The following is a 20,650-nucleotide window of genomic DNA, read 5'->3' as shown; positions in this document are numbered from 1 at the left end:
TTTTTTTTTTTTTTTGAGACAGGGTCTTGCTATGTTTCCCAGGTTGGTCTCGAACTCCTGGGCTCAAGGGATCCTCCCAACAGCCTCACAAGTAGCTGGGCGTGCACCACCATACCTGTCTTCTGCTCTGTCTTTTGTCTTTCTTACTAAATTCTCAGCTTCTAAAACAATCTCTGACACACAGTAGACACTCACTATTCATTGAGTGCCTGAAAAAATATTTAGCTTTGTAATAAGGTGACTTCCTGATATCCCCAAAAAAAAAAAATCTGTAAATATTCCAACTGTGTGTTACCCTACAATTCTTAAGTGAGACAAAGAAAATGACCAGATTGATTTAAGCTAGTTTCAGAAATGCTGAATTCATTCATGTTTATATTCATGTCCAACATTAGCCCTTCCCTCCTCCTCAAACAATTTGAAGTCTGGACTTTTGAATGTTCCGTATGGAATTAGCGGAGGCTCCTTGCTTTTTAAGCCTTTCTATTCTCTGATTCCGGTGCCCAGTCTCCAGGCACCTCATCCGTCTCTTGGTGGTTCTGTCGCGCCTGCCCCCACCTCTGTAAGCAGCTCCTTCGTTCCATTCATTTCAGTTAAACCCTTGCAAGTGCGCCATCTGTCTCCAGCTGGACCCGGGAGCCGTGCAGATGGTGATAGACCCGGGATTAACTGCACGTTCCTCCCTCTCTGGTGAGCACCAGGCCCCAGGCCAACCGTGGTCCCACGCTGGAGGGAGGGGGAAAAGAGCTCAGCGATTTCTAACATACCACGAACTGCTAAGTTTCCAGAATGCCTTGGCAAGATGAAGCTCTGTTTAGGGAGGTGGAAATTTATTCCCGGTCTCCTGTGGTAGAGACCATTTAATTAGGCTTAACAGAGGAGTAAAGTCCTCTAGCCAGAAAGGAACGCTCTGTGCAGCGGGTACCACCTTATCAGGTCGTCAGCTAATTGCATTTACTTTTCTGCCCTCCGATTTGCTTTCGTCTTGCGTCACATGGCTGGTTTTGTTAGTGTTGGCCAGGCTTTCTACCGATGGCAGGTTTAGAAGCCGTGGTTTAATATCAGTGATTTTGGAAAATGATCCACTGTTTAACAACCAAAACATTTCTGACCTTCTTTTCCTCTGATTAAAGGTGAGGGGACGCTCATATGTACTGGACACCTCTCTATGTCTGATAATGTGACAAACTGCCTTCAATATTTTCTTTCATCCAGTCTTTACAGAATTCCACGAGGTACTTGGTATTAGCCCTGTTTTGTCTCTGCAAGGTTAGGCACTTTCTCAAGGTCACACTTTCTGTAGGTGGTCATGCAATGTGGAGAAATGGTTAAGAGTGCAGGTTCTGGGCGGGGCATGGTGGCTCACGCCTGTAATCCCAGCACTTTGGGAGGCTGAGGCGAGGATCACGAGGTCGGGAGTTCAAGACCAGCTTGGCTAAGATGGTGAAACCCTGTCTCTACTAAAAACTACAAAAATTAGCCAGGCATGGTGGCACATGCCTGCAATCCCAGCTATTCGGGAGGCTGAGGTACACCACCGGACCTGTCTTCTGCTCTGTCTTTTGTTTTTCTTACTAAATTCTCAGCTTCTGAAACTGCTTGAACCTGGGAGGTGGAGGATGCAGTGAGCCGAGATTGTGCCACTGCATTCCAGCCTGGGTGACAGAGCAACATTCCTGACTAAAAAAAAAAAAAAAAAAAAAAAGGAGTGCAGGTTCTGGGCAAGTGACACAAGTATTCCACGCCTCAGTTTGCTCATCTGTATAATGGGAAGAAAAGTAGCACCTACTTCAGAGAGCTCTTATGGGAATTGAATGAGATGATGCATATTATTAAGTGCTCAAAATAGGGCTTGGTACGTAGTGAACAATCAGCGAATTGTTTTCTGATTTTAGCAGTCTAATATACTCTAAGCAACTGAAAATTCGTTATGTTTTGGATTTGAGTGAAGAAAGATGAGAAGGTGATAAGTTGGTTTTGGGGGCCTAATTTCTAAACTCTTGGCATTTCTCTGTAGTCAGCTTTGCTGTCACTGAGACCTGGTGTGTCTTTACGGCATTTTTAGGGCACCCCTTTGTCATCTGCTTCACAATGACTTAAACAGCCATTCTGTTTAAACTAGGCTACAAAATTTGGAAGAAATCAGATGGGACCATTAAAAATCAGTTTGTGGGCTGGGCGTGGTGGCTCACACCTGTAATCCTAGCATTTTGAGAGGCTGAGGCAGGTGGATTATCTGAAGTCAAGAGTTTGAGATCAGCCTGGCCAACATGGTGAAACCCCATCTCTACTAAAAATACTAAAAATTAGTTGGGCATGGTAGCACATACCTGTAATCCCAGCTAGTTGGGAGGCTGAGGCAGGAGAATCACTTGAACCCAGGAGATGGAAGTTTCAGTGAGCCGAGATCATGCCACTGCACTCCAGCCTGGGCAACAGAGCAAGACACAGTCTTCTAGGAAAAAAAAAAAAAAAAAAATCCATCTGTGGACAAAATGGGACTTACCAGTAGTTGCCAATTTTCAAGATTTTTCTTTTTCTTTTTCCCTTTTGCTTTCAGACAAATGATTGCCAAGACCTTGATAACATCCAAAAAACACTTTGTAGGCTTTTTGTTGGGCTTAGAGTTTTAAAACAAATTGTTGGTTTACCTATTTCTAGTTCAGGGCTTTTGGGAACTTGGAAAGTATAGGTTATGTCACTTAGGACTCTGGCCCATTTTCCTGAGCGTGTAGGGTGTTTTTCAGAGATAGGTGGGGACAGAGGTGAGTTAATGTAGCTGGCCTAATGAGCAAACTTCATTCTGAGTCTCTTTGATTGTGAATATGATTTTGTGTGAAAATAGCTATAAAAGGGTACACTTGTAAATTCTTTTAAAAAAGTCACTAAAAAGAAATATTTGTCACTTGTTTTCTAGGATTAAGATCATACAATCACATTTAACAGCAAATAGGGAGGTGAATTAATCTAACAGAGAAACATACCCAGTCACAAAGTCTCATTAGAAAGCAAAAGCAGTTTTAACTGTTTTATCAAAATGCTGGACATGCAGAGATGACCTATTAGTAAGAGTAATCATATTCAAAATACAATCAAAGTAATAGGTGTAGTGGCTCATGCCTGTGATCCCAGCACTTTGGGAGGCTGAGGTGGGCAGATCACTTGAGGTTAGGAATTAGAGACCAGCCTGGGCAACGTGGTGAAACCCCATCTCTACTAAAAATATAAAAATTAGCCGGGCATGGTGGTGCATGTCTGCAATCCCAGCTACTGGGGAGACTTAGGCAGGAGAATTGCTTGAACCTGGGAAGCAGAGGTGGCAGTGAGCCGAGATCGCACCACTGCACTCCAGCCTGGGTGACAGAGTGAGAAACTCCATCTCAAATCATAATAATAATAAAAATTCTAGCTGTAGACCAGGTGCACACCTATTCTCGACATGTTAAAACCATCAATCACGTGACATAATTGAAATTGTTTTTGAGTCAGGGCTGCTGAAGCCTTTTCTTAGATGTGGCAGGCTTCCTTGTCTCCATTTATCCTTCAGAGATTGGGGTGAGCTTAAAGGGTTGGCAGCACCACCCAATAGGACAGAGCAGGAGGAGGTGTGTGTGCAAGCCATGTGGAAAGAGTGTTCAGTTTCCTTTGATCATAATTGATCTACTGTTTATAACAATCTGCTGTTGTTTATGGATGAGTGACAGCCAGAGAGTGACAGATAGATGAGCTATGAAATCAGGAATAGGAAGACTTCAGGAACAATGCACTGTGCGTACTATATTAGCTTTCAACGAGTTCTAAATGTCACCTCCCTGTACTCCACGCCCTGCTCATTACTGATGAGATGGCTCTCAGGGTGTTGGACCCTCGAGTGGAGACTTTCCTGGGCCTTTCCCCTTGAATTGTCTGCTGCTACTTTTTATTGGCAAAGTGCACTTATGGGACTGTGAGCTGGCTGAGCTGGCTGGTTGACCCCTCCGAGTTGGCTGCCTGTTCTAACTAGGAGCCCTTTTCTCCTGCTCAGCCACATATTAAATTGCTTTTGTCCAAGGGCAGCCTAGATCCAAAGTAGGGAGAGATGGAGAAAAAGAATGAGACCCAGCTCTGCTCCATCCACCCTGGATGAAATGCCTTTGTTGACTCGTTCGAAATCACTTCCCAACTGCGTTTTATGGAAATGAAGTGTCCGTTTCTAGTTGTTTAAAGGAGGTATTGTGGAATTCTCAAATGCCTCTTTAAAAAGGGATTTTAAGGCTGAGGCTAGTAGATGACTCGAGGTTGGGAATTCAGCCTGGCCAACATGGTGAAACCCCATCTCTACTAAAATACAAAAATTAGCTGGGTGTGGTGGCACACCCCTATAATCTCAGCTACCGGGGAGGCTGAGACGTCAGAATCGCTTGAACCCAGGAGACAGAGGTTGCAGTGAGCTGAGATTGCGTCGCTGCACTCCAGCCTGAGTGACAGAGCTTTTATTTTTATGTTTTATTTTTAGCGACAGGGTCTCTCTCCGTCATCCAGGCTGGAGTGCAATGGCACAATTGTAGATCGCTGCAGCCTTAACCTCCCAGGCTCAAGTGATTCTCCTGCCTCAGCCTCCCAAGTAGCTGAGACTACAGGTGTTCACCACTACGCCCGGCTAATTTTTCAATTTTTTTTGTAGAGATGATTGTTCTCTATGTTGCCGAGGCTGGTCTTGAACTCCTGGGCTCAAGTGGTCTTCCTGCCTTTGCCTTTCAAAGTGCTGAGGTTAAAAATTTAAATATAAACTATAAGGGGATGTTGTTTTGAAAGACAGATCAAGGGTATAAATAAAGGAAACAAACTCTAATTGCTGAATTTTAAACAGGTGAGACTCCCTGCTCAAAGGCAGCTGGTCTCCTGTCTTGACTTTGCTGAGATTACCTGGGCCTCCACTGACTTTGATACTTTTTTTTTTTTGAGACAGAGTCTCACTCTGTTGCCAGGCTGGAGTGCAGTGGCGCAATGTCGGCTCACTGCACTGTCTGCCTCCCAGGTTCAAGTGATTCTTTTGCCTCAGCCTCCAGAGTAGCTGGGACTATAGGCATGCGCCACCGCACCCAGCTAATTTTTGTATTTTTAGCAGAGATGGGGTTTCACCGTGTTGACCAGGATGGTCTCGAACTCCTGACCTCGTTATCCGCCTGCCTCAGCCTCCCAGAATGCTGGGATAACAGGCGTGAATCACTGTGCCTGGCGACCTTGACACTCTTCAAGGTGAAGCTGATCTCAGCGACAGACGTCGCTGCTGATGCAACCTGCCAGCCACATCAGTGCCTCACCTTGGTTCTTCTCCAGCAATTAACATTTTTTATTGGTCCTGGAGACAGGAAGGAAGCCCTCAAAATCCCAAACCCTCTAAATACCCATTTTCATGTCTGCCCAACATCCCAGAACCATATTCCTGGTGTCCAACCAGATTTTGTGTTGGCTCACTATCACCAGAACAGTGTGGAGGTGACTGCCTCCATGATTCAATTACCTCCAATTGGGTGCCTCCCACAACATTAAGAAATGTTCCATTTAAGACCAAGAAGCAATAGGTTTCCTGGGCTGCAAAGATAGACCTTCATGGTGTGGCTGAAGTTGCACGTCCTGCTACCTTTGAGCTGGAAAACCCTTGGAGATAGGTGGTCACGTGAAGGTGCAGCGGGGAAGAAGAGTGGAACATCTGTGGTGTGTCATCTCCCGAGCCCATCCACCTGGGGGTTTGGAGATATTTAGGACACGATTTTCATCTGCCAAAAAGTGCTTAAGCTGAGGCTAAGCAAAGTAAGTCTTCCTTCTGCCCAAGCCTTTGCTCTGTGAGTGTCTAGCACACTGGGCTGGCAGCACAGCTGAGACTGGGCTAGCTTTAATTAATCTTGAGAATGAACCCTGGAGATCAGACTTCTGTTCCTCAAAGAAAGAGATAACAATACTCTCTTCCCCATCATATACTGGCTGATACTTAAGCAAACAAGAGGAACCGAGGTAGATATCCCAAGCCACGGAAATGAGGAAGCAGGACCATGGACAAGGGGAGGGTTTCCTTTCTGTTTAAGAGACTCTTTTGCAGAGCTGTGCTCACGGGAGAGGAAGAGAGCAGCTGTTCATTTTCTGTATCACAGCTTCCCCATAGGGTTCAGCCCTGGCTTTGTATTAAGAAGCATGGTGGGCCGGGGAGCAGGGGGAAGAAATGTCTTTGATGAGAGCTGTCATTGATGTGACTCAATTTAAGAATTATTTTCAGTGATTTTTCTGTGAAGAAATTACATCATTTTCCTAATGCAAAAATGTTGCTGTTAGTAGTACAAGCGCTTTGTGTTGATGGATTGGTGGGGGTGATTTGTAGGAAACTGTTCACACCCTTTGGCCAACTCTTTTTGTTGTTGTTGTTGTTGAATTGAGGCAGCTTGTTACAGCAGGGACAGCTGGCTGGGGCCAGGCAGCTAGGCATGCAGTCTGTGATCCAGCATGGAATTCTCTGGGTACAAAATTAGTTTATGCACAAGCTCCTCCTCCCCGTTGTGGCAGCGGTGTAGAAAAAAATGACTAAATATCCCTAGATTCAAGATGAGTTAGTCACATTTTAGTTATCACCCTCTGTTGAAAGCTACTGGAGAATCTCTGCATCGAGGTCATGCCGAGACCATGTAGGATGTATGCAGCATGTACACGTACATCACGCACGTCTCCCAGGTGCGCATGTGCACCCCATGCATGCCTCACATGTATGTGCATGCATATCATACATGTGTGACCATGTCCTTCACGTGCATGGTACTTAAGCAAACAAGATGGGCAGATGTTGACTGAGCCATGGAAATGGGCTGGAGCAGGGCAGTGGAGGGGAGGGCATCATACATGTGAAGCATCACACACGTGCTCTGTTGTGCCACCTATATGCATGTACATTATGTGTGTATTTGTGTGTGCACGTGCTTGGGAGCACAAACTGGCGTGAAGGTGCAAGTTGAGAACTTGAGAAGCTTAGAACACCACCCATGTCTCCTGAGAAGTGGGATGCTGGTTAATGTTAAGAAAGCCACTAAGCCTTGGTTATTACATTAGTCTGTTCTCATGCCGTTAATAAAGACATATCTGAGACTGGGTAGTTTATAAAGGAAAGAGGTTTAATTGACTCAGAGTTCTGCAGGGCTGGGGAGGCCTCAGGAAACTTACAATCATGGCAGAAGAGGAAGCAAACACGTCCTTCTTCACATGACAGCAGCAAGGAGAAGTGCAGAGTGAAGCAGGGGGAAAGCCCCTTATAAAACCATCAGATCCTGTGAGAACTCACTCACTATCACCAGAACAGTGTGGAGGTGACTGCCTCCATGATTCAATTACCTCCAATTGGGTGCCTCCCACAACACATGGGGATTATGGGAGCTGCAGTTCAGGATGAGATTTGGGTGAGGACACAGCCAAACTATATCAGTTATGTTACATGAGAACCATTTAGGTTTCTTGTTTAAAAATCATACCCATGAGAAAGATATCAGTGTACTCAGCAATTGAACGTATCCCCTTACATGGGAACAGGAACCCTCCCAGGAACTGATAGCTCAGCCCCCAGGAGGGCAGAGGGAGCATGGCTGCTCCTTAGCTGCACCTGCTGAGTTGACAGATAGCCCCAGAAAGCTGGTGGTGGGTCTTCTTCTCTTGAGACTACGAGATATCCTTTGGGGTCCTTGTAAGGACCTGGGGTGACTGTGTCTCCCTCTTGTGTCCAGGGCTAAAACAGTCTTATTGGGTAGCCCCCAGCAGCCCTTAGGACTGGGTTCATCCTGGGCTTCCCATTCTCTCTTCAGGGACTCCCACTGCAAAGGGACCTTCTCTATGGCTTAAGCAACTGGAGGCCCTGTCACTGAATAATTGGAGTGGACAAGGCTGTGGGGTGTCCTTTCAGATTTCATCGAAGGTGGTCTTGCATCATATTTCTTAACAGGCTTTTCTAAAAGGTAAGACAATTTTATCTCTAATCAGGACATTCCTTTCCTGCTTCCAGGCCTAGTAGGATCAGGAAATGAACTCAGTGTCCCCACTAGGCACCAATATCTAAGCAAAGAGGTGTTCTTTCCCTGCCCCCTGCCTCAACTAGCCTGTCCCTTCAATAATGCCAGGAAAAAGAGAGATGATGAAAAATTGGCCAAGCGTGGTGGCTTATGCCTCTGTTCCCAGCACTTTGGGACACTGAGGTGGGTTGATCACCTGAGGTCAGGAGTTCGAGACCTGCCTTGCCAACATGACAAAACCTCATCTCCACTAAAAATAGAAAAATTAGCTGGGCGTGGAGGCACATGCCTGTAATTCCAGCTACTTGGGAGGGGGAGGCAGGAGAATCACTTGAACCCGGGGGTCAGAGGTTGCAGTGAGCCGAGATCATGCCACTGCACTCCAGCCTGGGCGACAGAGCAAGATTTCATCTCAAAAGAAAAAAAAAAAGACAAGCCTCCCGCTTATCTACTTGAACTCTTTCTTGTCCACCTGAAGTTGAGTCTCTGTGTCATCAACTCTCTCATGCCTAAAATGTTTGTCCAACAGGAGGCAGATGTTCACTGAGCTGAGTGATGAAGCCACACTATTTCATTTTAATGATCTTATGCTCACTTTTAGTCTTAGGAGAATCAATATGACTTTATGGTCAGCCCGGTTAAGTCTTGGTTACTATTTAGCTCTGTTTTTAAGTAGAATCCAGATAACATACAACCTGAGACATCTAAAGGAGAAAATGATTACCCCTTGCCCCCTCCCCATGTTCAGTTGCTGCTGAGTTAAGGGGAGGTGGTGGGTCATTCTTGAATGTGGCAGTGGGGGTGACAGGTGTGAAATCTTGCCCTTGAGCCATCATTCTCAACCTTAATACTTCGCCGACTTAGATAACAGGAGCTACAGAAGCTCTTCAGCTATAAGCAGAATACAGTCCCTGGTGCCTACTTGCTAGATGAGCTGCTGGAAAACAAATTAGAGACTCTGGGCCAGGTGCGGTGGCTCACGCCTATAATCCCAGCACTTTGGGAGGCCGAGGTGGGAGGATCACGAGGTCAGGAGTTCAAGACCAGCCTGGCCAACATGGTGAAACCCCGTCTCTACTAAAAATACAAAAATTAGCCAGGCGTGTTGGCGTGTACCTGTTGTACAAATTTGGTGATCCCACCTACACAGGAGGCTGAGGCAGGAGAATCGCTTGAAAACAGAAGGCAGAGGTTACAGTGAGCTGAAATCCTGCCACTGCACTCCAGCTTGGGCAAAAGGGCGAAACTCCATCTCAAAAAAAAAAAAAAAAGAGAGACTCTGCCCATGGGAATGTTCCCAGAAATTCACATATTAAAAGCAAAACAAGTACTTAGGTAAAGGTTTACTCTGATAGAACATCTGATGGGAAATTCAGTGTTTTTGAATCTGGCAAAAACGTGGATGAGACAAATGATTGTTGTTACTGTAAGTTCTACTGCTTGGCTTGCCAGCTTTGGGATTCTTAGAATGACACACATATTGGAAATGCTAATCAGATCTTCCCAACCATCTCTGGAAACTTTTGATGATTCTCTTGCCACTTTCTTTCTTTCTTTTCTTTTTTTTTACTGTTTACGGAATTTTTATTAGAGCAAGATTTTTACAATCCAAATTATGTTTCCTTGCTCGGTTATCATTTCCGTTGCCTAAAACAGAACTGATATTTTGAGCTGTTCCACAGTAAAGAATTACAAATAAAAGAAAGGAATGCTTTAGATTTTTGTACTTTGCTGAAAATTCTTTTCCCCAGGGTCTATAAAACATTAATTTGTTTTTATATTTTACTTATTTTTTATGGAGTTTTTTTTTTTTTTTTTTTTTTTTTTTTTTGTCTTTTTCTTGTTACATATTCTCGATTTCTATGACGCGTTCTCGGCTCACCGCAATTCCCATTTCCTGGGTTGCTTTAAGATCAACAGGTAACCTAAGATGAGCATTATGTCTGCTACACCTTTCTTTAGCAAGGTCAAAGTTCATGTGTGCCTTCCACTGTAATTCTACTCTCTTCATTGAATAGTCACATTCGGAGCTGATCAGGAACATGGATCTTTTTTCTCTTTCTCTTTTTCTTTTCTTTTCTTTCTTTTTTTTAAAGAGACAGGGTCTCACTACAGTGCCCCGGCTGGTCTCAAACTCCTGGGTTCAGGTGATGCCCCTGCCTCGGCCTCCCAAAATGCTGGCATTACAGATGTGAGCCACCACTCCCAGGCCAGAACATGTATTTTGACAGCTCTTTGCTTCCCACCTGTTTCTGCCATCAGCCTGTGCACTTTTCTAGCACGGTGCTTCTCATTTAGGGTAGCTGTGGCTCCGAGTTTCAGCAAGAAACACTTGTATTCCGTCATGGAGAGAAGGTTACATTTGTGTAAGCAAATAGATTCCAGCTCATTGCCAGGTCTAGAAGCCCCATCACCTAGCCCACATTTTCCTCTCTGTGTGCCATTTTATTTTCCAGTGTCCTTCTGCCTTCTAGATTCTGCCAAGCTATGGTATGAACCCCACTGAAGTTTTTCTTCTTCTTCTTTTTTATTTTTATTTTTTTTGAGACGGAGTCTTGCTCTGTCACCCAGGCTGAAGTGCAGTAGTGCCATCTCAGCTCACTGCAACCTCCACCTCTGGCGTTCAAGTGATTCTCCTGCCTCAGCCTCCCAAGTAGCTTGGATTACAGCCACCACACCTGGCTAATTTTTGTATTCTGAGTAGGGATGGGGTTTCCTCATGTTGGTTACGCTGGTCTTGAACTCCTGACCTCAGGCGATCTGCCTGCCTCAACCTCCCAAAGTGCTGGGATTACAGGCATGAGCCACCACGCCCAGCACTGCTAAAGTTTCATCTCCCAGTCCAATATTACCCAACTCTGTTACTGAAACACAGCTAACATTATTCAGCATAGGCCACAATATCATATTATCTTTCCCAATATCTTCTTCACTGAGTCCACTTAGGTTTAATCAGTGCTTAACTACCTACGTTAATGGCAGCTAAGTGGCAGCATGCATAACCCAAGTGATGAGATACTCTGAAATCAATGGGGTGCATTACTTTTTATTCCCCCCCAGCACCCAGCAGATTTGTCTTCAGCATTAAATATGGAATGGAGACTAAATTTTTTGGATTAAAATGATGTTAACCTTTAAATTAGCATGTTCTCTCTTATCTTTGAAACAGATATTTCAAAAAGGGGAGAATACCTTTCCCTAAGGCAGAAACCTAACTGCGTATTTGGATGGAGTTGTAGCATCAAACTCAAAGGCCTGTCATTTAGTCTTAGAATGGTCATCCTGCTGAGGAAGGCCCACAGATGCCTGGGTCTGCATTTCATTTTCAGGTTACAGGTGGCTGCTTTGACTCTGGCCTCCCTACAGGCAGTTTCTCTGGTCACAGGGTCATGAATACTCTAGAATTAGTCTTTTTTTTTTTTTTTTTTTAAGAAAAATTTTGCTCTTATTGCCCAGGCTGGAGTGCAATGACGCAATCTCAGCTCACTGCAACCTCCACCTCCCAGGTTCAAGCCATTCTCCTGCCTCAGCCTCCCGAGTAACTGGTATTGCAATGCCTGCCACCACCACGCCGGACTAAGTTTTTGTATTGTTAGTAGAGATGGGGTTTCACCATGTTGGCCAGGCTGGTCTTGAACTCCTAACCTCAGGTGATCATACAAAACTGGACATTAAGAAAACCACCCACCTTGGCCTCCCAAAGTGCTGGGATTACAGGCATGAGCCACCACACCTGGCCTGTAGAATTGGTCTTCTCTGCCTTGAAATTATTTCTACCAATTCTTGGTCCCTTGGAATCATTTCCCTAAGTCAAACTCAGCATTTATTCAAGGACCCTGGAACATCTCGTTATAATAATTGTAAAGTTAGGACTAAATCATTTTCTTCCGAATCTTTGCTTGTTTTTATTTAAACACACACACACACACACACACACACACACACACACACACACACACACACACACAAAAGCAGGTCAGGAGTTCGAGACCAGCCAGAGCAACGGTGAAACCCTGTCTCAAGCGTGGTGGCGCGTGCCTGTAATCCCAGCTACTAGTGAGACAGACAGGAGAATCACTTGAACCCGGGAAGCAGAGGTTGCAGTGATCGGAGATCGTGCCACTGCACACCAGCCTGGGTGACAGAGCGAGAGTCCGTCTCAAAAAACAAAAAACAGTCACACTTTGCTAAACATAGCTGCTAGGAAGCCCTGCGCTGAACTTGCAGCTGACCTTACTTTTACTAATGGTGTGGGATTTTACTGCATGCAATTTTTGCAACAACTTTCTCTATAGTCTTGTTTTATAACTGTACCACTTTTTATTTTTGTGCAGATTTGTCTATCCTAAATCTTATTGAACACATTTTTCTTAGCCATAGGAAGTACTTTTGGGAATGAGGTGGTGTGAATTATACAGAACAAAAGTAGCACATTAGGAAGGACACCCACAGGTGGAGAACTTAGTCATTCCGACGGGCAAACAGTACTTGCTTAGGGAGCCCGAAGAGGAAAGCTCATTTAAAAATATGGTGAAATCTATGTGTGAGATGCTGAGTGATGCTCTCAGACAAAACCCAGAGACGATGACATCCTTGCAGGCACCCAGCGCATATTCCTTCATACTCTGGAAACTGATCAGTCAATGAAATTGACATTGTCTCTTTTCTTATTGCTTGTATGTGTCAGTTTGGGGGACAAAAAAATCCCACTTTATGGTGTGAAGTGCCTATTTACAATAGTTCTTGAGGAGCAGCTCAGAGAGTCCATGACATTAAGGTGAGATACTTACTGTGTATACAGTCAGTGGGGAAGGTGGCACAGCGGTATTTCCGAGTGGTGGGGCCCCACCAACACTCACACCATGCCCCCCCCCCCGCCCCATACACTACATATTGTTTGGCAGGTGAGAGTGCTTCTGTTTTATGAACAATCTCCTCTGGTCTTTAGTAAGCATTGTGGTTCTCTCTCTCTCTTTTTTTTTTTTTTGAGACTGAGTTTTGCTCTTGTTGCCCAGGCTGGAGTGCAGTAGCATGGTCTCAGCTTACTGCAACCTCTACCTCCCGGGTTCAAGTGATTCTCCTGCCTCAGCCTCTGGAGTAGCTGGGACTACAGGCATGGACCACCACACCCAGCTAATTTTTATATTTTTTGTAGAGATGGGGTTTCACCATGGTGGCCAGGCTGGTCTTGAACTCCTGACCTCAGGTGATCCACCTGCCTTGGCCTCTCAAAGTGCTAGAATTACAGGCATAAGCCACTGCACCTGGTCATGCATTTGTGGTTTTCTTAATGCCTAGTTTTGTATGAAGTCCTCAAAAATCCCCTTTGAGGAGTCATTGAATTACATTTCCATTTTCCTTCATTAGGAAGCTATGTCTGGCCTGCAAAATAAAAAACAATTTTATAGTTTCTCATAAAGGTGTAATTTTGCTTCACTCTTATTCACTTATTTTCACGGTGGAGAGAATAAAATTATTTCCCCACAGGAATCATAGTCCATTTTATGCCTTTCATGTTAGTGATTTCCCCCGGCTCATGGCTCCCTAAGAAAAACTAAAGCAATTTGAAAAGATTTTGCAATCTTATAATAACAAAGTTGGTTTTGTCCTGGTAAATACAATGATGGATGACCACTACCCCTTAAGTCCTTTTGGGCAAATGAATAATTCTCTGATTATATCCGAGAAGTGGAAACACATGAATTTATGTTCTGGGTCTTCAAATATCTTCCCTCTTTCCCTTCTTACGTTGACCTAACCTGCCTGAAATTAATGAAGCAAACACCTAGGGGCAGCGGCTGGAAGTTTTGTGAGGCTAGAAGCTTATACAAGGATCCTTTTTAAGAAAAGCAATACAAAAATATCTTACTTCCATAATTATTTACAAAAACAGATGACCACGTGAACATACTGCCCAGATCCCTCCTGGGCCCTGGAAAGGCCCGTGCAAGAGAGCTCCCTGAAGCTGAAACTTGACTGGCTTCATGGTAAGTCCATTTCTGCAGGCTCTGCATTGTGCCAAAAGTCCATGTACACTATGCACATTTGAATTTGCTACTTGTATATGTGAACACAAGAACGTAGATAATGCCTATACAGAGAATAAATAGGAATATATGAGTATAAATATAAGAACACAAGATTACATATTAAGTTTTAAATACACAAACACACAGATGCTTTTTTGTTTGTTTGTTTGTTTCGTTTTTGTTTTGTTTTTTGAGATGGAGTCTCGCTCTGTCACCAGACTGGAGTGCATTGGTGCGATCTCGTCTCACTGCAACCTCCACTTCCCGAGTTCAAGTGATTCTCCTGCCTCAGCCTCCCGAGTAGCTGGGACTACAGGCGCATGCCACCATGCCCAGCTAATTTTTTAATATTTTTAGTAGAGACGGGGTTTCACTGTGTTGGCCAGGATGGTCTGGATCTCTTGACCTCATGATCCACCTGCCTCAGCCTCCCAAAGTGTTGGCATTACAGGCGTGAGCCACTGCCCTCAGCCTATTTTTGTTTCTAAAGCTCATACTCAGGCACAATCCCTTTTCTCCAGACTTTGAATTGTCTACCTGTATTTCAATGTTCGCTTTAAGGGGGAGGTAATCAATTTAGCACATTATCATTCAATCAGACAAGCTGACTCAAACACTGTTCTCTCATTGGACTCGTGCTGAGCAATCCTCTATTCTAGAAGCCAGGTGTGAGGGGTGGGAGGCGGTAGGCGGGTGCGGGTAGGGAGACCATTGCCAGCAGGCAGAGCATGGCTTGGTTTTTTCCCACCCCCCAAGCGGTTCAGATACTGGTTTGGAGGTCTCCATTAAGGAGGGTCCTCTGGGTCTCAGTGGTCTCATTCAGCCGGGATTTGTCCTGCTTACTGTCACTCCGCTCCCCGTCATCTGTGCCGCTCACCTTGACCAAGCAGAGGACATTCTGGAAGCTCTTCTTGAAGTTGTCAGACAAGAAGGCATATAGGATAGGGTTGGCACAGCTGTTAGCATAGGTGAGGACCACTACAAAGTCAAACATGCCTTTAAGGGCTGGGGTGGGACTGATGGCCATGGAGACAGAAGAAACGTTGAATATGTAGAAGGGAAGCCAGCAGAAGATGAAGACAGCCACCACGATGGACACCATTCGGGTGACCTTCTTCTCAGACTTCTTCCTCTTGGAAGAGCCCACTCGGATGCCAGAGGACTTTACCTTGATGATAATGAACAGGTAACAAAGACAAATGATGGTGAGGGGTACCAGGAACCCTAGGATGAACGTGTAGATGATGAACCCTGTGTACCAAGCCCCAGATTCACCTGGCCAGTTGATGGTGCAGCTGCTTCTCCCCCACTGGTTGCTCCGGAGCCCAGCATATATCATGATGGGCAAGATGACCAGCAGAGAGACTCCCCACACAGCCATGGTGATCATCTTGGCCGTCCGGGGTCTTCTCCACTTGGCCGACTTGATGGGGTGGACCACAGCCAGGTATCGGTCGATGCTCATGACTGTCAAGCAGAAGATGCTGGTGAACTGATTGATGCCATCCACAGTCATGACCACCCGGCAGATGGCCTTGCCAAAGGGCCAGTGGACCAGAGCCACCTGCATAGCCAAGAAAGGCAGACCCAGCATGAAGAGCTCATCTGCAATGGCCAGGTTGAGGATGTAAATGTTGGTGATGGTCTTCATCTTGGCATAGCGGAGGATGACGTAAATGACAAGTGTGTTACCACACAACCCGATGATGCAGACCACAAAATAGATGAATGTCAGGACCGCATTGCTTGTCAGGTCATAGTATGGCTCTGTCTGGTTTGAGGTGTTGGCTGACCCCACAGAGCCATTGAGGTCAAATGGAATGGATAGCCATGTGTGGCTTCCATTGAGCTGCTCATCCGCCATGTCTGTGGCTACTTTTCAGTGTTACGCTAGTTCCAGTCAGCCCAGAGATCTTATTCTCACCTTAATGGACCCTGGAGGCCAGGGATCCAGTGTGACATCTGGAAGGAGAAAAGGAAGATTGACCTGTCAGTCATGAGCTATTTAAACTCTCACCAAATTTACACATTTCTGGTTTACCCTCTCAGACACATACTCTTAAATTGAAAAACGGATTATCTTTCTACATCAATATTAGGCTCTAGCATTCCTCATCAGCGTGCAGACTTTTTCGAGTTGTTTTTCCAATAGTAGGGAAGGGTTTGGGCCGAGCCGTCATCTGCTGACGCACATGTGGGGGAGGGCTGTGGCTTCAAAAGCACATACTTTGACCCTTAAGAAGCTGACTGATCTAAACTGCAGAAAGACAGAGCTTGGAGAAAGAAGTTCAGCCCCTGACCTCACAAGGGTCTGACACTGACATTCCTGGCCTCTTCCCTACCAGGAAATCCATGCTGACTTGCTAACTGCCTTGGAGTCTTTCCGTTCTGAAAACACCATAGCGGAAAAAACCCAGACTCTAGAGGTAGAACAAACCCGGGTTCCACTGCTGAGCCCATGTGACCGCATGTCTGGTCCTTAATGGTTCTGACTCTTATTTGTTCACATGGGGGTGTCATGAAGGTTAAATGATGGAATGTATGTGAAAATGCCTAGCATTGCATTGGGCTCGTAATGGGAACCTTGTACATGTTGTTCCCCCCCGTGTTTTCCTCTACCATCTCATTATCTCTGATTTACTGAAATCTTCCTACGTGGTGAACCAATTTATAGTCTTCGGTATTAAAGATAAAAGGCTGGTTTGCTTTCATTTTTGAAATGTAAGCTTCGATTTATTTTTTGTTTTTCTATTTTTGTTTTCCAATACCACCTAATGCTTGACTTCCTCAAGGACTCTTGCCCAGCGTCCCTAAGGGGACGCTGCTCCCAAGTGCTGTAACACCCCAGAGAATTTGTCTGCCATTTTCTAATTAAGGACAAAAATGGGAAGCAGGTGTGGGACGCAAGCTCATACATAGAAATAAGCAGAAGGCTTCCAGCACTAGTATAGTTCATTTGCACCCACTATTCACTTGATCTTCCCGACTGTCCTAGGTGGTAGGGATAATTATGCCCATTTTAGAGATGTGTAAACTGAGGCTTAGAGAGTTTAAGGAGTTCACTCCCATTCTCTTGTGCATAATTGGTGGATCTGGGATGTGAACACAGGCCACCTGGCCCCATCTTTTGCACGTCTCAAGGCATCCCCTCTGCTCCCCAGTGGTCTAGAGACTGAACAGCTGATAACTGGGCTTTGGTTTAAAGCAACTGACTCCTGTGTTACTTCCTTACTGAGAGAAATAATTGGAACACTACTGGCTTGACTTAAAACAATAGCTCATCCCATAATTAAGTGATTGATATTCAGCCATTCAAAAACTATCACGGGGAACGGGTAGGAGGCTTCTCTGTGCTGACAGCAGGGATGTAGGGATGAACAAACGTGGCTAGTGCCCTCTAGAAGGTGATAATTTAAAAGGGGAGACAGGCAAGGAAGCCAACTCATATAGGGTGGGAATTGCATGAGAGACAAATGAAGGACTTAAGGATGCCTTCCTTTCCTGGGGGATTTAGAGGAGGCTTCCAAAGAGAAATATTTGAGCTGGGTCTTGGGTGTATGGAAAATGAAGCAGGAGGACAGCAAAGAGGTCAATCTGGAAAGAGGTGAGCTGTCCAAAGGGTGGTGTGTTCAGCAGAGTGGGAATAATCCCTTGGCTGACACATTTCCCCTGAGCTAGGTACTCTTCCTGGTGCCTGGGTGTGGATGGAAGATTGCTTCTTAATCCTTGGAAAGACTGCAGTTGAGTTAAAGGAGACTTAGCCAGCAACAAGCACTTGAAGATCCTTGCTCACCTTTGCCTCTGATTCATTCTGAACTGCCAGGTGCATTGCTTGTGCCTTTCGTGCTCACTTCCCTACCACACAACTGTCTGTGAAGTGAGATCTGGGCTTTGTGGCTGAGCATTTTGTGAAGTATTTTGGGGACCTGGAATTTCATGTCTGTATCGGGTAAAAAAGCATAAACGGGCAGCAATTAAAGCAGAAGCTGTACAGAAACTGTGGTTGGTATCCCTGGATTAACTTGGGTAGTTTCACGATCATTTCTAACCATCTTGTCAGTTTAATTCTACAGAGCCAGAATCCTATTCAAGCTGCCTGCAATTAGAGTGTACATTAATCATGGGGATTTCCAGGAGCCCATTTATATAACACAAATGGTCACACTTCAATGTCTGGGTAACACAGAAGCCCCTGGGGCAGGGAGAAGCCCTGTCTAAGAGCTCTTGGGCTAGGAAGGATGATGGTGCAGGGAGTATGAGGGAGGGTTGAGTGTTGCCTTCCAGCCCTAACTCGGTCATCTCAACTGGAGTTTCAATCGACAGGACAGAATCGCTTAATAGTAGTAACAGACAGTGTTCAGAGTCTTGGTGAAGGTGGTGGAGGTGGGAGGCTGGGAGCCAGTTGAGAGTGGGAAGGCTCCTCTAAGCAAGAAATGAGCTTCAATCATGGGGAGTCTTATTTAACAAGAAAGTCAGCTGCCTAATGTCTTCCAGAGACTTCTGTTTCATTTTTGTTCCAGAGAACGAATATTCCAATGCCAGGCAGCCAATGCTTGTTGAATTGTGGTTAAATTAAATGGACAAGGAAGTTTGGTTTTCTGCATTCTTTGTTTTTCCAGCCCAAGAATTGTTAGATGCTGGAAATGGCTAGGAGTTGGTTTCCTCTGAACCAAGTCCAGGCTCTGTGGAGAGGAGGGTGAGAATAATCTCACACACCCCGCCTTCCACCCCACCTTCCACCCTTCTTTTACATAGGGGCTGTGTGTACCAGCCCAAGAAATGAGTGTTGGGATGGGGACCAGGCATCAGGGGAGGTCCTAAATCCCACTCAGGGTCCGTTTCTCCTCTCCCCGTCATCTTTCCCGCATTCAGTTCCCACCCCCGCCTCCCTCGGGGCCTGCACAACCCAGCTTGGTCTCTGCAGAGCTGGAGCAAGAGCTCCCACTGGCAGAGTGACAAAAGCCCCTGTGGGCCTTCGCGGCGAGTGACCGACGGGGGAAAAGCCAGGGCTGTGCTGGCCTACGGGGTTGGGAAATAGAGAAGCGAATGTCAGGACTGCGGAGCCGGTGCTCCCGGCTGGCACAGAAAGTCCTCCTCCTGGCCATCCAACTCGCTGATTCTCAGAGCAAGGGTTTCCCGAAGAACTCCGTGCCATTTCCAGAAAGACAAGGGAAGAGTGGAGATTGTAGCGCTAGCACGCCCGGTCTCTAAACGCAGGGCAGGGAGTACCGGGTGTGTGGCGGGGAGCTGAGGACAGAGACTTCGGGGCGCGGACGACAGTCGCTTGGGGACTTGGCCAGCGGCTTTCGGCACGGGCTATGCAGAGGTTTGGTCTCTCCAAACCTTGACAAACTGTTCTTTCTGTCCCGAGGTGGAGGACGGGAGCGGATCCTAGATCGTTTAGCGTCTGGGAACCATCTGGCCGGGCGGGGAAGATCAGGAGGGAAGCCCCTCTTTTCTCCGCTCAGCGCCGGCCGCCTGCCTCTGGCAGGCTCGGATCTCCGGGTGCGCTCCCGCAGGAGCCCCAGTCTAGCACCCAAAACATCGCCTCACGGCCTCGCTCCCCTCGCGCAGGATCTCTTTAGCAGGGGGCTGAGAGAAGTTGTCCCCCGTCGCAGCTTAACCTGAGGTCTCTGGCTAAAGGGCACGCGCCACGCACACAGGCATGAGGCTGCGAGGACACGTCCGTGCCAGCACGCTCTACTCACAGCCCCCTACTCAGGCAGGGTCACCCGCTGTCGTTCGTTCCTGCTATAATCACCCCAAAAAGCTCAAGGGCGGAGAATCACACACCGGGACCTATGCTCAGGCCCTCGGCTGGGCACTCCGCCATCAGCGCAGATGCACCCAGGTGCCCAGGTGCGCTTCCCGCTCCCTCCATCTCTGACACACACACACTCACGCACACTCACCTCGCCTTGGCTTTTCCGCTGCAATCCGCTAGCTCCGGTCTCCGGCACCCAGGGGCTGTCCCCGAGCCAGCTGGGCGCCCCGGCGCGCAGCAGCTTGGCTAGCGCCTGGCGCCCGACGTTTGGGGTTCCCGGCTCCTCGACCCTCTTGAGCCGGCTCCCGCTAGCCCCTCGCCGGGAGAGAGCTCTCCTTACCCGCAGACACCCGGCACCAAGCCGCGGACTGGGGTTCTGGGCGCGGGTGGCCTTGCGAGCACAAGCGCATGGGTGGCTGCGTCGCTTGGACTGGCCCAGCCAGCCCGGGCCCCTCGGCACATTTCCCCACGCCCCCCTCCCGCCACGTCACAGCGGCTTCGCTCCGCCCCGCCCTCTTCCCTGGTCCTGTAGAAGGACAGGGGTGATACTGGCTGAAAATCCTGCGCGTGGTCGCGGGCAGAGCTTACAGGCAGCCGGGGAGCGGAGAGAGAGGGGACCCACATGCGGGGGCGTGAAAGGTTAAGCGTTTTCGGTCTCCCCAGGACTCATGGCAAGGACAAGCGCTATTTTCCCTCTGATTTCACAGAATCGATTTCCTTCCACCCAGCATATTCCAGGCAGCTGGAGTGGCGGCCGGGGTGACCCAGACTTACACCGGGGACCTCGGTGATTTTCTTAGCCAAACAAGTTAGCAAAGCTGTGTTTACCGTGGGCC

General features: G+C 46.8%; 1 protein-coding gene across 1 annotated transcript; it reads right to left on the bottom strand.

The window, feature by feature from the left end:
* Positions 1–14,528: 14,528 nt before the first annotated feature.
* On the bottom strand, positions 14,529–20,270 carry SSTR2 (somatostatin receptor 2). Its single transcript, XM_017535606.2, has 2 exons — positions 19,963–20,270; positions 14,529–16,012 (listed from the first exon to the last, which is right to left on the bottom strand). Exon 2 carries the CDS (start codon positions 15,912–15,914, stop codon positions 14,811–14,813), a length of 1,104 nt encoding a protein of 367 aa, XP_017391095.1. The 5' UTR covers positions 15,915–16,012; positions 19,963–20,270; the 3' UTR covers positions 14,529–14,810.
* Positions 20,271–20,650: the final 380 nt, after the last annotated feature.

The sequence above is a fragment of the Cebus imitator genome, unplaced genomic scaffold (assembly GCF_001604975.1).
Source record: "Cebus imitator isolate Cc_AM_T3 unplaced genomic scaffold, Cebus_imitator-1.0 Scaffold93, whole genome shotgun sequence".
Classification (NCBI taxonomy): Eukaryota; Metazoa; Chordata; class Mammalia; order Primates; family Cebidae; genus Cebus; species Cebus imitator.
This window is presented reverse-complemented; position numbering and strand designations above follow the sequence as displayed.